Here is a 14,716-nt window from a genome sequence, read left to right on the forward strand (position 1 = left end):
ATGTAGGTCCACACTCCAACCAATGATTTCCTGTAAATCCATGTTCATTGTGGTTCTGCTGTGTCTTTCTTTTAGCCTAATGCTTCTGAATATGTTCTACGGGTATGTCCCGTTCACATGTTTTAATATGGAGGATTACCTTTTTCTTTTTGTACTGAGCAATCTCCTCAAGAGCTGCTCAATTCATTTGGTATAGAGCAATATCATGGTTTTCGTTTTCTCGGCTAATATATCTAATCTGCATTTACAATTACAGGATAATTGGCACTATGGGAAGGTCCTTTTTACTCTTATTTGTCATATTTCCGGTTGACACAGGGAACAAAACTGCTGTGAAATGTTATCAAAATTGGTGGTGGTACTCTTCAATTAAAATCTACTAGTGCACAGTGACAAAAGCTTGTACTAAACGCGCAATTTTTTTGAGTATTTTTTTTTTAAAGAACACATATCGATTACATGATCAATATATTCAAACAGCTGCATGCTATTATGCAAATTATGACTATTAATTTCATTAAAAATGTAAGGTTAAATGTGGACAGTTCAAATACATAGACGTTCATATTACTGAGTTGTACTACTGATATTTGTAATAATATTTGGTATTGTTTAAACTAGTGTATAAATGTGTGAGGTTTTTTTTTGTTGAATGATGCATGCAACTTATTTTCAAGTCGCTCTTGAGAACTAAATACGCAAACCTTCACTAACTTCTTTTTTTATTATCATTACATAAGTAATTGAAATGGAAAATAGTCAGACATATACATTAAACCAGCAAGCCTTAATCTTGCCACAATAGCTCCCTTGTACCAATCATAACTCTAAAACCTAAACGCCAACAACACACCCCGCTAACCAAATCGAAGAGCCACAGGGGAGATCCTGTTTTCCCAGATGTGGCTCAATCACTGGATCACATATCATCCCATAAGTGGGTGTGTGCAGAGAGACACTAAACAACAGGATCGCAGCAAAGAATGGCGGTGCTATTTAAAAAACAAAACAAAGCCACGCTAGTTTCCTCGTCAGGGCCATGGGCAAGCCCTGTGTTTGTGTGCACAGCCTCCTGTTTATCAATGGGAGCCTGGATGCATGCCAAATTTCAGGCTTTTATTACATGCTCGGAAGTGCTTTCGTTTGAAGAAGAAACCCCTGGCTTAGACACAAATACACCTCAACAGGTAAATAAAGGCCTGGGGAAGGAGGGAGGAGGGGCAGGAGGAGGAGAAGAAATAGAGGAGTAGAGAAATGTGGTGGCTTTCTGATAGGCGGTACGAACGCTGACACACACACACACACACATACACACGCACACGCACGCACAGTTCAGTTTCACAAATGAAAATATGCACACATGGACAGACAGTTGCTCCGAAAGGGAAATGAGAACAGAAGAGTGGCTGCTGACCCAAGTCCAATATTTACTGAGTCTGTGGTGCGTGTGCGTGTGTGTGTGTGTGTGTGCGTGTTTGTGTGTGTGTACACTCGAGGGGATTTCCGTTTTAAGTGGGTCAAAGTGAGGTTAGCCTCATACTACTGTTTACACTCACATTCTTACATCATCGCTGTCAACTGTAATATGGACGGAGAGGGTGAGAGATGGAAACAGAGAGTGGGAGGAGGGAGGGGGCAGAAGAAACAGATGCTGAGAGAGAAATACAAGAGGTGAGATGCAATACAGACCGAGCAGGGAAAAAGGAGAAGGTAGGGGGAAAGCACATGGGGGAGAAAGGGAAGAAGAAGAAGAAGAAGAAGAAGAAGAAGAAGAAGAGAGGCAAAGCGAGTGGGGAAAAAAAGACTTGCAATAGCGAGAGAACATTGGAGATAAATGAAAGAGTGCTGCGAGTGCATCCTTTCATTTGAGTTTTTTCCAGTCCATTGTCTCAAAATCCCATTTCCCAGCTAATTTAGAAGCTTCTAAAATACACTCCACTCCATACCTTAAGCCTTAGGCCACAGCTAATCCTGTCTTCACACAGACACAGACACATGCGCGCACACGCACACACACGCACGCACAGAGACACGCTCATTCATCCTCCGTGCTTTTTCAAAAGACTTCATCTTGGCATAGTAGAACTGAATGAAGGATATTGAAGGCAAAGCGTTTGAAGTACATGAGGGAATGCTGGAATCAAACTGTGAGTTAAATGCTATTAGACAGCTGTGTGGAGAGGCAGTGTAATATTAGATTTGATTGAATAGATGACTGCTGAATGCGGTGTAATATATAGAGCCGGAGAGGGCTTTATGCCGACGTAAATCAATATTGCAGCTCTGCGTTAATCCCAGCCACTCAGGACAAGTCGGTAAGTGGGAAATATATCGGAAAGCGAATGTCAACGCGTGGACGACGCACGCAGACAATTGTTTGGAATAGGGTGGTCGTGATTGAATATTTTGAAATGAAGAAGGCAGCATGATTTTAGGATTTTTTTAATAACAAAGGAGACATGTTCTTTTTTGCAAAGGTCAAAGGTGAAGTTGTGGTATAGAACAGCACCACCTCCTAGAGCAAGCATTCTATCCCCTTTTCATAAAGAGAAATATCCTGTAGTCCACAATGCCGCACAAAACAGCGATTCAAACCATGACATACAACCAATTTGACGCTTTCTCACACCTGAATTAAGAAAACGTTGTACAGGCTCTTTAATGGTTGGTAGCACTGCACGCTTGCCAACGCTATATTCAAGCGGGGAGCAAGGTGAAATGTTGCTTTGCTTGTATGAGTTCCATTGCCTCGGAGCGAGCAATGAAACTGGCTTGACAGCAAGCAAGCACATTTGATGCCAACACTCGACACAACAGAAAGCAGCAAGAGCAATATTCACAGCTATTGCATTACGTTAAGATGATTTTGCCTTGAATCTGTCTCCGTATAATCTAAAAATAAAAAATAAAAGCAAGAAAGAGATGTTGATTACTTCCGACTACACTTGAACATGCTTGTTTTTTAATCTTTTTTTCCACTGCTCTGGGCTCTTTTGCTTATATATAAACTTTGCGTGCGGATGTCAGTGTTTTGCCGTTACAGGTTTGGTCTCGCTTTAAGTCATTATCTCTCCCCTCCGTCTTAACCGCTCCCTCAAGCTGCATCACTCCTCCTTCTCCTCTCTCTCTGTCCAGCCCCTGTCCCCCCCATTAATCTCTTACTTTCTCCACGCCTCTCGCATCCATCACACTCCATTGCTTTCTCTCTCTCTTTTATCTATTGCTCTTCACCTTTTCCTATCACCCTCTCCAACCCCCTGCCGCATCTACCTTTCCATCAGGGCTTCACGATTCTCGCTCAAATGTAATATTGTGTTTTCTATCCCAACTCTCATACAATTCTTGTATATTTTTTGTTAAGTAATGGCTTTAGATTATGTAATATATAACTAATTAACATCTAGCACCCAGTCCGTTTATACAACCAACCACTGTATTTAAAACTTATTGCTTAAAAAGCGTAAGCCTAAAGTATCAATATTTCAGGGCTTCCAGGGGGAACACTTGCAAGGTACAACATCTATTGAGTTGTTTGCGTGAATGATGCATTAATAGCTTGTTTTGTTTTACATTGGGTAGCTAACTGTCATTTATATAGCAGGTGGAATTGTTCAGATTAATTGTGCAGCCCTACTTTCAATCCCAATTGCATACCTCCATCTTCAAGCCTTTCCTTACATCAAAACCATGCACCCCCAACCCCCCAGTCCCTCCCCGTCTCCAGCCGCTCTCTTCATGACTACCAAATGAATTAGTCAACCCCCCAACCCCCCCCCCTTTTCCCTTGCACCTTGGCAGATGCACATCTCCACAAAATCTGACGCTAATGCCATTAATATTCATTAAAAATTAAGCTTAATTGCGTGTCTTTAAGAGAGAGGCCACATAAACCCCCCCAACGCACACACACACACACACACACACACCCTCCCTTACCGTACACACACATGCACGCAGACACCATGAACCCCAGTGCATTTGGCCACCACCCCCTGCCACATTACCCCAAGGACAGGGAGTCTCTAATGTCCATTGGGCAAGGCCCTGACAGGCACACACACTGTCTTACACACACAGACAGACACACACACACACACAGGAACGGAGGGATCAGACATCGGTACAAAGTGAAAGAGAGTTCTTCCACAGCACGGCTTCTGCTGCATCTGAATATCTATTTTGTGTGTGTGCCCTGTTAAAAAAAAAAACCCACGCATCAGAGAAATATAGTGTTGGTAGGGCGTGGTGGAGGGGTGAGCGGGGGAGAGAGACATCCATATTCAACATCCCGCGTTGGGTTCACACACACACACACACACGCATTGGATCAGACTTGCAGATCCGCACACATGCTCACACCAATCAGACTGACTGAACCGTAATTGTAGCAACAATCAGTAGTGAGAGCGAGCTGCTACACCGTGTTCTGGAAGAAGAAAAAAAATGTGACAAATCAGCATTTGGTTAGGATACGCTCGTCTTTCATGTTTTTCTTGACACTTACATCTTTTGATTCCTTTCAGAATACTTCAGGAAAACATTGCAATTACATTCTGATTCCGTCAAGAAATGCTGTAGATATATTATAGGGCAGACCTACTTTTTCACCTCCTGCAACTGCCTTTTAAAACAGTGTGTTGGTAGGACATGCAGATGACGGGCGTTTATTCCGGGGTACAGCCTATTATTATCATCATGGCAAAAGGTGACCATTAGAATGGAAACAGCTGTTGCACATGGATCTGTGTATATGAGGGTGCCTGTGTGTATGTGTGGGTATATGTGCGTGTGTGTGTGTGTGTGTGTGTGTCTATATCCTTGAGCTGTGTGTGTGTGTGTGTGTCCAGCCTATCTTAATAGCTCCATTTGTAGCAGGGCCTGTTCTAGTGCTGTGTCCTTCAGATTGGATTCTATCTCAGCAATCCCCCTGACCTTTACCACAAAGAGACTACAAGAGAGGACCAGAGCTCCGACACAGGAGGACACACACTCACACACAAACACGACTTTTACACACTAACACACGCGCAAGCATTCATTCCTACACCTACACTTGCACATAACAGAAACACGCAAGCAGAACACGGACAAACACACACACAAACACTGGTTTGCATGCAGGCCGTCCCTTAGGGATGATGTCAGATGAACAGTGTTAGCTTGCAGATGCCGTTGCCAGGGCTTTCATTGTCGTTCCACAATACCACGGGCTAATCAAATAAGAGCCAGTCTTTGTACCATCTTCACTTCACACACTCTACCCCAAGTTGCCGTAGACGCCCAAACCCCACGTGCCCATTCACTTCAATTGCCTTGGTTCACAGTTAAAGAGGACATCCACCCAGACTGGTGTACACACCCACATGACTTATGCTAAACGAGGAACAATACGGGCGCGTTGGCGAACTCGACTTTGACTGTGACATTTCTTTTTTTTCTTGTATTTTTTTTTTCTTGTTGTATTTTCTCTTTCTCTCTGTCTGTGAAGTCTGTATCCAGGAACAAATGTAGCGGCATTTCCTAACAAATGGCAGCTAAATGAGGCCCCTAGGGTGCTACTGCCTCTTACTACCGGCCCCCTTTTTTTCCCCTCTTTTCCTTTTTTCCCATTATGATTGTCCTAACCGTTCCAAAAACACCTCTCCCGTTCTCGTTCATTTGCATTTGAATTACAGCTCGGCGGTACAAAAAAACAAACATAAATCAAAAAAGGGAACAAAGAAGTAGAAGAAAAAAGCAGTGGCGGATTCGAGTCGAGCAATTAGCGAGTGTCAGTCAACGTGGAGGTAAAAGAAAAAAAACACCAAATTAAAAACATCATCTCAAACACACACACACACACACGTTCACATATCAAAACTCAGCTGGCACATTGGGCAAATATATAAATATATACAAATTTTTCTTCTTCAATTTTATCATTTATTTTTTTTTGAGCTGAAAACTCATCAAGCTTAAGTGCTCGTCAGTGGCGCCCAATCGGAGTGTGGCAGGCCCAGGGTTGCCGTGGCGATACGCGGGGACATTTAGAGGACTCCGATAAACTCTGCCATTTAAAAGGTTATGACAATTAACGCAGCTCTCCGCAAATTACCACTGCCAGACCTTTACCCACAGACGTCTCTCGCTCCCTCTTATCACCCTGCACCCAGCATCTCTCTCTATCTCTCTCTACCTCCTCCTCTCTCTCTCGCCATATGCCCTCCATTTCCACAGCGTGTCCTACCCTCCATCCCTCCCTCCCTCGCTCCCCTCCTCCTTTCCGTCCACCCCCTTCCAGCCAGCAGCACTTTTATTATCCGGTTAATTAACAGAGTTCTTCACTTAATATTCAAATGGTGACCAATTAATGACATTGAACTTTGGGCGCCCCACCCACCCGCACGCACACACCCACCATATCCTTTTAACTGTCTCTTCACACACACACACACACGCACGCACACGCACAGACATGCACACACGCACGCACACGCACACACACACACACACACACACACACACACACACACACACACACACACACACACACACACACACACATCTTTCCTGCCTCTCATTTCCTCTGTCTTGTCCCCTAAACTTCCCCTCCATCCCTCCACCTCATCGCCAAGGTGAGCTCCCATTTCCGTGCGAGACAGCGTTTGTGTGCGTTTGGTTTGTTTGTGTGTGTGTGTGTGTGTGTGTGTGTGTGTGTGTGTGTGTGTGTGTGTGTGTGTGTGTGTGTGTGTGTGTGTGTGTGTGTGTGTGTGCATCAGGGGGCAGTCACGGTGATTGAGGCAGCAGAGCAAGTATACAGTGCGGGGGTATTAAAGCCAGGGGGGGCAGGCAGCAGAAAGGCTCCACGGCCTTTTAATTAACCTGGTGTGATTAAAAGCGGGGGTGGCGGAGGGTGGGGGGAACGTTCCCCGCTGCTGCAGCCGGTCAGGAGTGGAGGGGTGACAGACAGGAAATAAGAGACGACACACTGTTAGCGGTGCAAAAGGCACAAGTGATGAGCCACTATGTGTATATGCCTTCTTTGTCTCATTTAAAGCAATGGGAAGAGTTTATTGAGATTTTTTTTTTAAAATCATTATCACATTAAAAGTTCCTTATTTACAAAACAGCTCCAAAAAAAGTACCAGCTGTTCTGGAGATTCTGACTCTAAGAATGGACTTCAAATCACAAATGAATGTTCATAAGCCTTTAAATGGCCCAGAAAATTGGAAATTGAAACAATCCACAATTCAATGGCAACTGGGCCGAGGAACAACATGTGCAAAGGAAGGGCCATGTGTGATATGATCAAGTGTTCCAGAAGATAAGCCAACAAGTGGAACTTGTGCCGAGATTGTCAGTCAACATTTGTTTCCTTTATGGATTAGATACAAACCGAGGGTACGATATTTGCATATTTGAATTTTTCCATTATAAACCGTCACAATGCCCCTGCTTCTTACAAACAAAAATTGTTAAATTGATAAATGCATTATTTATCACAGAGCTGAAAACAGAATTGTTTTGCTGTGCTCTTGAAAAGCTTTTAATTGCCTTTTAAAGGTATTAAAAGCTTGACTTGCTTAGAGCGTTCAACTCATTTATTTTTTTAGTTTTAGTGTACACCACGTGATGTTGTGTTAATTGGCATCTCTGAGCAACATCTAAACCAATGAATATGCTTCCTTCAATGGAAGTCCCTGTAAAGTGAGCCTGTCTCCTCCAATCATCTGAGAGCTCCTCTGGGCCACAGCAACACTCCCCAGGGCCTACTCACGGACAGGAAGAGGAAATAGTTAAGGCCAATAGAGGAAACGACCGGTGGGATCAGTTTCACATACAGTGAAGTGGATAGGAGGCTTTTTACTACGGGGAGTTAATGTTAACAGGGAATGACTTCCTTCTTAAGAGAGCAGCAGATACTACTCAGTAGCATATTCCCTGTGCAGTATATATTTTAATAAAACATGGCATGGCTATATATTGTTACATGTAATAACTCTGTAAACATACTGTTTCTTGGTGGAGAAATAAAATAGTGTACTCCATGTAAAAGCTGATCAAAGGAAGTACAATGTTCTCACAACATTATGAGCTGAAGTCTGGCAGCTGGCCAATGTTGCCTTTCACCTCCTCTCTCTCTCTCTCTCTCTCTATCCCTCCTTCAGTCTATCCTGTCACACTCCAGTGTATACTACCCAATAAAGCAAACATGCCGTAAAAAATAATCTCCAAAATTCTCGAAATTACAGCTCTCTCATTTCCGTTTTTATGAGGTAGAAAAGTATTAGACAGTAACAAAATATTATGCACTTCATCTGTTCTTCGTCAAGTGTAATATGGCTGGGAAGGAGAAGAAAGGGCACGGATTTCCCCCTCTTAAGCTGTTTGTCTCGCGCTGTAATTGAAGCCAACAATCAGAGCCAATAACATTAGGATCATGATATTTATATGGTCTGTTAAATATACTCTTCCAGAAAAGTGCCCCCCCCCCCCTATTATATGGCTTTTTAATATGATTTTCACAAAGCAGAAATCTTTTTTTTTATTCCAGTTTTAATAGTAGCGAGTCTTGATTCATGAGCATTTGGTTGGAAAGTGACATGTTAAATGACAGATAATAAACAAAGTAGTGGTTGAGGTCAAAAAGCCTTCTCAAACAATTAAGCTAAAGTATAAATCACAGAGAACTACGACTCAGTCATGAAGTTAAAAATATCTGGCTTTCTCAAACACCCACATCACCTACACTTATTTTCTACTCTCTTCCCTGATGCAGTACCATATATATTTTTTTTTCTTTCTTCGTATCAGCCTTGATGTCTTAGAAATGTCTTCTTAGCCTGCTCTGCTCCTCGCAATCAGATGAGGTCACGGCTGTGCAAAAGAATCAAAGATAGACGGCATTTTCACTTCCATTTGTGACAAAAACCAGCTAATAGCGGTCAGTTGCAGAGAAAATTCCGTGTCAAAGGCAGCTGGAATGGTTCCATCAGCTGGAGGATGTCCTCTGGCTAGGGTTAATGGGAGTGGAGTGGGGGAAAGGAACTGCGGAGAGCGCCGGAAAGAACAAAATAAGGGAACTTCAGCTTGGATTTCTGTAGAGTAATGAGGAGAAATGTAGGGTCATAAAACAGGGGTCAAAACCACTATGACATCCTAATCTGGCGTGCGTTTGCAATCGTGTGCGTTTGTGTGTGTGTGTGTGTGTGTGTAATCCATTCCGTACGGCTCACATCATGTCTCATTTCAGCCCCAGAATCACAGAAAAAGGTCACCGTTTGACCTTTTCACAGCTCAAAATTGCTGCAGCACACTGAGTTGATTAGTGTACAGACGGACACACACACACACACACACACACACACACACACACACACACACACACACACACACACACACACACACACACACACACACTCACACAAACACACACACACACACACATACAAAAACTGATACAAAGACGCTCACTCACTCAGAACAGACAAATGAAAGTGAGACAGAGCTGAGCTGAAAGCACAACGGATTCTTTTATTTGTAATCTTTGCCAGCTAGTTCAGCTTCCAAACATGTTTACTCTTGGATCCAAAATCAAAGAGAGGGACCTAGTTTCTTTGTGATACAAATGTATTCTGATGTTCTTTGTGTCTCTAAATTCCGCTCTCAATCAATCGATGGACAATTAACTTTGTCCTGATGCCACCACACAAGCTTGTTTTTGTTTTGACTAAAATGTCATGTTTTTTGATGATCAATATTGTGTTTTTCCAGTAATTACAATTTAAAACAGTGAGTGCTTGGATGTGGATGTTGCATTTGTTACACAAGATGAAACCAGTATTGCTGAGGCTAGAAATAAAAACCCCACTATAGAATCAAGTCTATTACCTTACCATACATTTCCAGATTAACTTGACAGCTAGCTGGAAAGATTGTCCTTTAGCTGTACATTTCCATTAATTGAAGTGGGGTTTCTTGCTAAAGCTCATTTTCCACACTGAGCCAAAATGTAAAAATGTAATGTAAATGTAATACTATGGGAGCTGGGAGCTTATTAGAGCACGGATAGAGTGGATTTAGTTGGGTCTATAGTTTGATGGCGAGCAGACAGGAGCCGGGAGGAGGTGCTGGCATATTCCCTGCTGTGCGGCTGGGACATAAAATGCTATATAGCTCCGACACATAGGAGGGATTTCAAGATTAAAGGTAAAGACAGCGGGATGCAACGTTGATGCAATGGCTGCAGACGCTATTGTGGCTTTTATGCCGCGTTAACAAGCATGTGTGCTGATTGAAACATTTCCCCCTTAGAGAATTCATATAACAATAAAGAAAACGGGAGGAAACTAGCTCCCCCGGTCCCCCACAGCTGTTGGCATAGCAACCAGGATGGGGAGCCATATCAGCACAGGTGAATCAGGGACTTTGGCCAATCAGAGCGCTTGTAGGCAGAGAAATACCTGATGTATAAATGTCAGTGAGGGTCAATTGCCGCCACATCATCAGCGATGATGAAAACACACCATTACTGTCACCAAATGTCAACATGGCCATGGATCTCAGCCTCTCCTAGTTAAGAGTGAATAATGTTTGTTCAGTAGGCTGCACGGTCTGTCTGTGTGTGTGTGTGTGTGTGTGTGTGTGTGTGTGTGTGTGTGTGTGTGTGTGTGTGTGTGTGTGTGTGTGTGTCAGCACATTAAGTGAGGAAACCAGAGTAAGTGCTTTCTTTTAGTGTGGGACAAAAGGCATGCTGGCTGAAATGTTCACTCGGTATGAAAATTACATGCTGAGACTTTTACGATTACATTTTCTGACAACCTGCTTTTGTGCGCACAATGGCTTTTTTTTAACCTGGCTATTTGTCTTGGTGTGCGATGTGATGTGCAGCATTCAAGGCTGTTTTAAGGAAGCTTTAACTACATCTCAGTAAATCACAGTGTAACTACCTAGACAGATACAACGACACCACTGCCAAATTGAATCAGCTAGTGCAGATGCTAAATATGTCTTTTCACATTTGTGGAGCACTAACGGCTGATACGATGTCTGTAAATAAGGATGCCTTTAGAAAAAAAAAGAAAAAAAAACAGTGCTCTCTGTGCTGCACTGTGCTGTTCTGTGCTGCAAATACATTGTTCTAATGGACCGTTATTTTCCTTGAGGATTCTGATCGAAGCTGTATTCTTTTTATTCTATATAGCTTTGTCCTGTTCTGTCCTACATGTAGGGATGAGCTGTCAGTGTGGATAGCTTCATCAAAACTGCATGCTGTTGTTTTGTAATCATTCTCCCCTGTAGTGGAAGAGGTACAAATCATACGTGTGTGGAAGCAATCCATCTACTCCAAGTTAAAGCCTTGCTTCAATTTCTTAACTCAGAGTAAAAAGTAAGTATCGGAAGAAAATAAAAGCAACAACAATAAACTTTCAGTGTTAAACTTTCAGTGTTAAATTGTGATTGCACTGCTGTGATTGTAGCTTGTTAATGTTAATGTAGCTCCATCTAACTACCTAAATATCTTTATATTTCAAGCAAAAAACAATGCACAACATTTTATGAGTTGCTTTTATAGTCGTGTATGTTCAATACAGTAAGTGATCCTGGAGAACACTTGTTGTCAAAATGCTAGCGGACCGCGAGGAGGTATTCACTGATTCTGACAGTGTATTTAAAACTAACTACATCCTCATTTAAAGTATATTGTTACACTTCTCCTCTGCTCCACACTGGGAGTTCTCTTGTTTGCAGAGCTAATAGTCAATATTGATGATTGAAACATGGCCTTTATCAGACCCTGATACTGATCTTTTTAAAATGGCTTCGGGGCATCCCTGCTTCACTCCAGTGCATTTCCCTGTTCTGCTTTTATCCTGTCCTTTCTGTTCTGTTCCGATCCAGGACAGGGTTATTAGCATTAGACAAAGTCACTCCATGCAGGCTGATATCAATCCCTTTTGGCAAGAGAGTGGATGGGAAACACATGAGCAGCCTTCACTCAACTCAAAACAACTGCTTGAACCCAGCTTCACAATGGAAAAACTGCTACAGTATTTCACCCTGAAACTTGGCAGGACAAATACATACCCTAAAAGATCCATGACGATAGAACATGCCCTTTGTTGTAATGAGAATTGGGTCTGTGTGCATAGAAAATGTTCAATAGATGTTTTTTGTCATATCTGTGAACTTAGTATTTGCATTCCAACGTCCTGTTTTTGTAAAGTAAGTGTGTGTGTGTGTGTGTGTGTGTGTGTGTGTGTGTGTGTGTGTGTGTGTGTGTGTGTGTGTGTGTGTGTGTGTGTGTGTGTGTGTGTGTGTGTGTGTGTGTGTTGAGAGAGATGGAGAGACTGTGAAAATATAGAGAAACACACAGTGAGATTGACCTAAAATACCTCTTATGAATAATGCAGGGGAAAATAATGCGACCCATACACCAGGCATGATGGACCGCCGACATACCGCACGTATCGTTTACACACAAGCACACACAAATACACACACACAGTTTATCCCTCAAGATGATCTCTCTAATCTCAGCCCCCTCTAAAATATTAAAATACAATCCATGGAAAGAGATTTGGGTGAAATCCCTTTCCTGCTGACATTTTCAAATTGTTTTCTTGATGTTACATTTGGTTAAGGGACATCTGTGTATGTATGTGTAACTGATATGTCTACAACGTGAATACGGGACTAGGTTGCAGCCGAAAGTCTTGGCTAAGGCCGCGTTCCAATTCCCATACTTTCTGCTATTCAGTATGGTAGAAAAAAGATATAGGATGTCCCAGTTCTTGTTGTCAGATTTAGTATGCTTAAAAGTACCCGGATGTCTACTACATCCGGACGAGATTTTTAGTGTTGAAAACAGCATGCTATTTGGGCGAATCTGACCCACAATCCAGTTTGCACCGGAAGTGACGTCACATCGACGGAGCCTCCATATGAAAACAACCGGGGATGCAAAGTATATATATAAAAGCAAGAGGCAAGTTCAAGGCGCAATGTTATGATGAAATAAATAAGTAAAAGTACTGTTAACCCAATTGTAGCAAACTGCATGTTAACTACATTAGTGTTATGGTCAGATGTAGTTTGTAGAATAGAAAAAAGAAAGAGTATGCAATTTGGAACGCAGGGTAAGTGTTCCAATCAAGAAACAGCACAGTGGGTGTCTGATTTTTGAGTGTGATGAGTTTACGTGTGTGTGTTTGTGTGTGTGTGTGTGTGTGTGTGTGTGTGTGTGTGTGTGTGTGTGTGTGTGTGTGTGTGTGTAGTCTGTGTACCTGTTGTGGCGGTGGTCGAGGCTGCAGGTAGGGACTCTGTGTGGGGCCTGGTGGGGTCTGTTGAGGGGGGCTGAAGTATGGAGGGGTTCCCTGCTGACCCGTCTGCTGTTGCTGCTGCTGCTGGCTGTAACCCCCCAGCCCCTGTTGACCATATGGCGCCACCTGCTGAAACAATACCAAGCACATAACGGTTAGAGGGGAGATATCAAGGTCAGGGCATGAGACTGAGGCAACACTTTAAAAGGTGGAGTCAGTGATTCTGGAGAATGCTTGTTTATTTTCAAAATCAGTGTATATAGAATATTTCCTCACAATCTGCTTCCTGTACATACTGTGTGTGTGCGCTGGAAGAAGATAAACGGGCATGTTGCTAGCTACAGTGGGCCCCCTTTGTTTACATATGCTTTGTTTACATACCAGTTTACAGAGCCTAGGCTGTGTATTCACACCAGATTTGTGTTCAGCGCACACACACGTACAGGTAGCGGATCTTGAGAAGATATTCACTGATTTTGACAAAAAGTGATTTTGACAACAAGAATTCTCCAGAATGGCTGACTCCACCTTTAAATAACAAGTTATCCAAAGAGGTGCAGTTAGTAGAATATCACTGCATGTGCCATACAAGCTGGAGTGTCTTCTGACCTACAATCCGCTTGGAAGGACTGTAAAATTAGAAACAAACACATCATCCCACGTGGGCCCACACAATCTGGCCTCTGTCCTTTTCCCACTTCATCTGATTGTGTCCCTCCCGCTCGATGTTCTTAATTTAGCCCAGACGTGGCCGACACCCGTCTCCCGGCAGTCATCTGTCTAATGAACTCACACTGCAGGGAACTCTAACTTTATGTCCTCTGCCTTTGCCAAATGCATCCTCGTCTCTAACATTATCTCGGTCTCGGTCAGTTCGCAGATGGGATGAGGTGTGTATGGATATTACTGCTGGCCCATCCCAGGACGTGACCCCTAATGAGGGACACCTGAATGAGCCTGGGCATTCCAGAGGGCCGCAGTTAAAAAAAAAAAAAAAAACTAACTGGCAAGGGCAGAAATTACAAGCAAGCGCCAATGCTGCATTACACGGTGGCTATGAGAGAGAATGTGAACAGGGAGTGCGTGTAACAAGCTGGCACCGATACAAATGTAGTCTTAATCCCTCCTTGTCGTTTGTTATGACTACAGACAGCGCCAGGTGCTCCTCGCTCCTCTAAGGATTTCCTATGGAGGCTGGGGTTTTCTCATTCACACGCCAACGCACACACACATGCACGCACACACACGCACACGCACACACACACACACACGCATACAAACACACACACAACATTTACGATGTTGGTGAAGCAATTTGACAGCACTTCTTATGTCATCTTTTTTCGCCCATCATGTCATGTTGCTTTTTATTTTATTTAGTGACGACCAAAAGTTGCTGCCACAAACACAATAA

General features: G+C 43.0%; 1 protein-coding gene across 1 annotated transcript in view; it reads right to left on the reverse strand.

Moving 5' to 3' along the window:
- Positions 1–14,716, reverse strand: part of arid1b (AT-rich interactive domain 1B) — a 163,767-nt gene that overhangs the window by 109,117 nt on the left and 39,934 nt on the right. The window contains exon 3 of the mRNA XM_080042715.1: positions 13,267–13,431. Within this exon, the coding sequence (XP_079898841.1) occupies positions 13,267–13,431 (165 nt within the window). The remainder of the gene's footprint in view (positions 1–13,266; positions 13,432–14,716) is intronic.

This window comes from Ammodytes marinus, assembly GCF_949987685.1.
Source record: "Ammodytes marinus genome assembly, chromosome: 15".
NCBI lineage: Eukaryota > Metazoa > Chordata > Actinopteri > Uranoscopiformes > Ammodytidae > Ammodytes > Ammodytes marinus.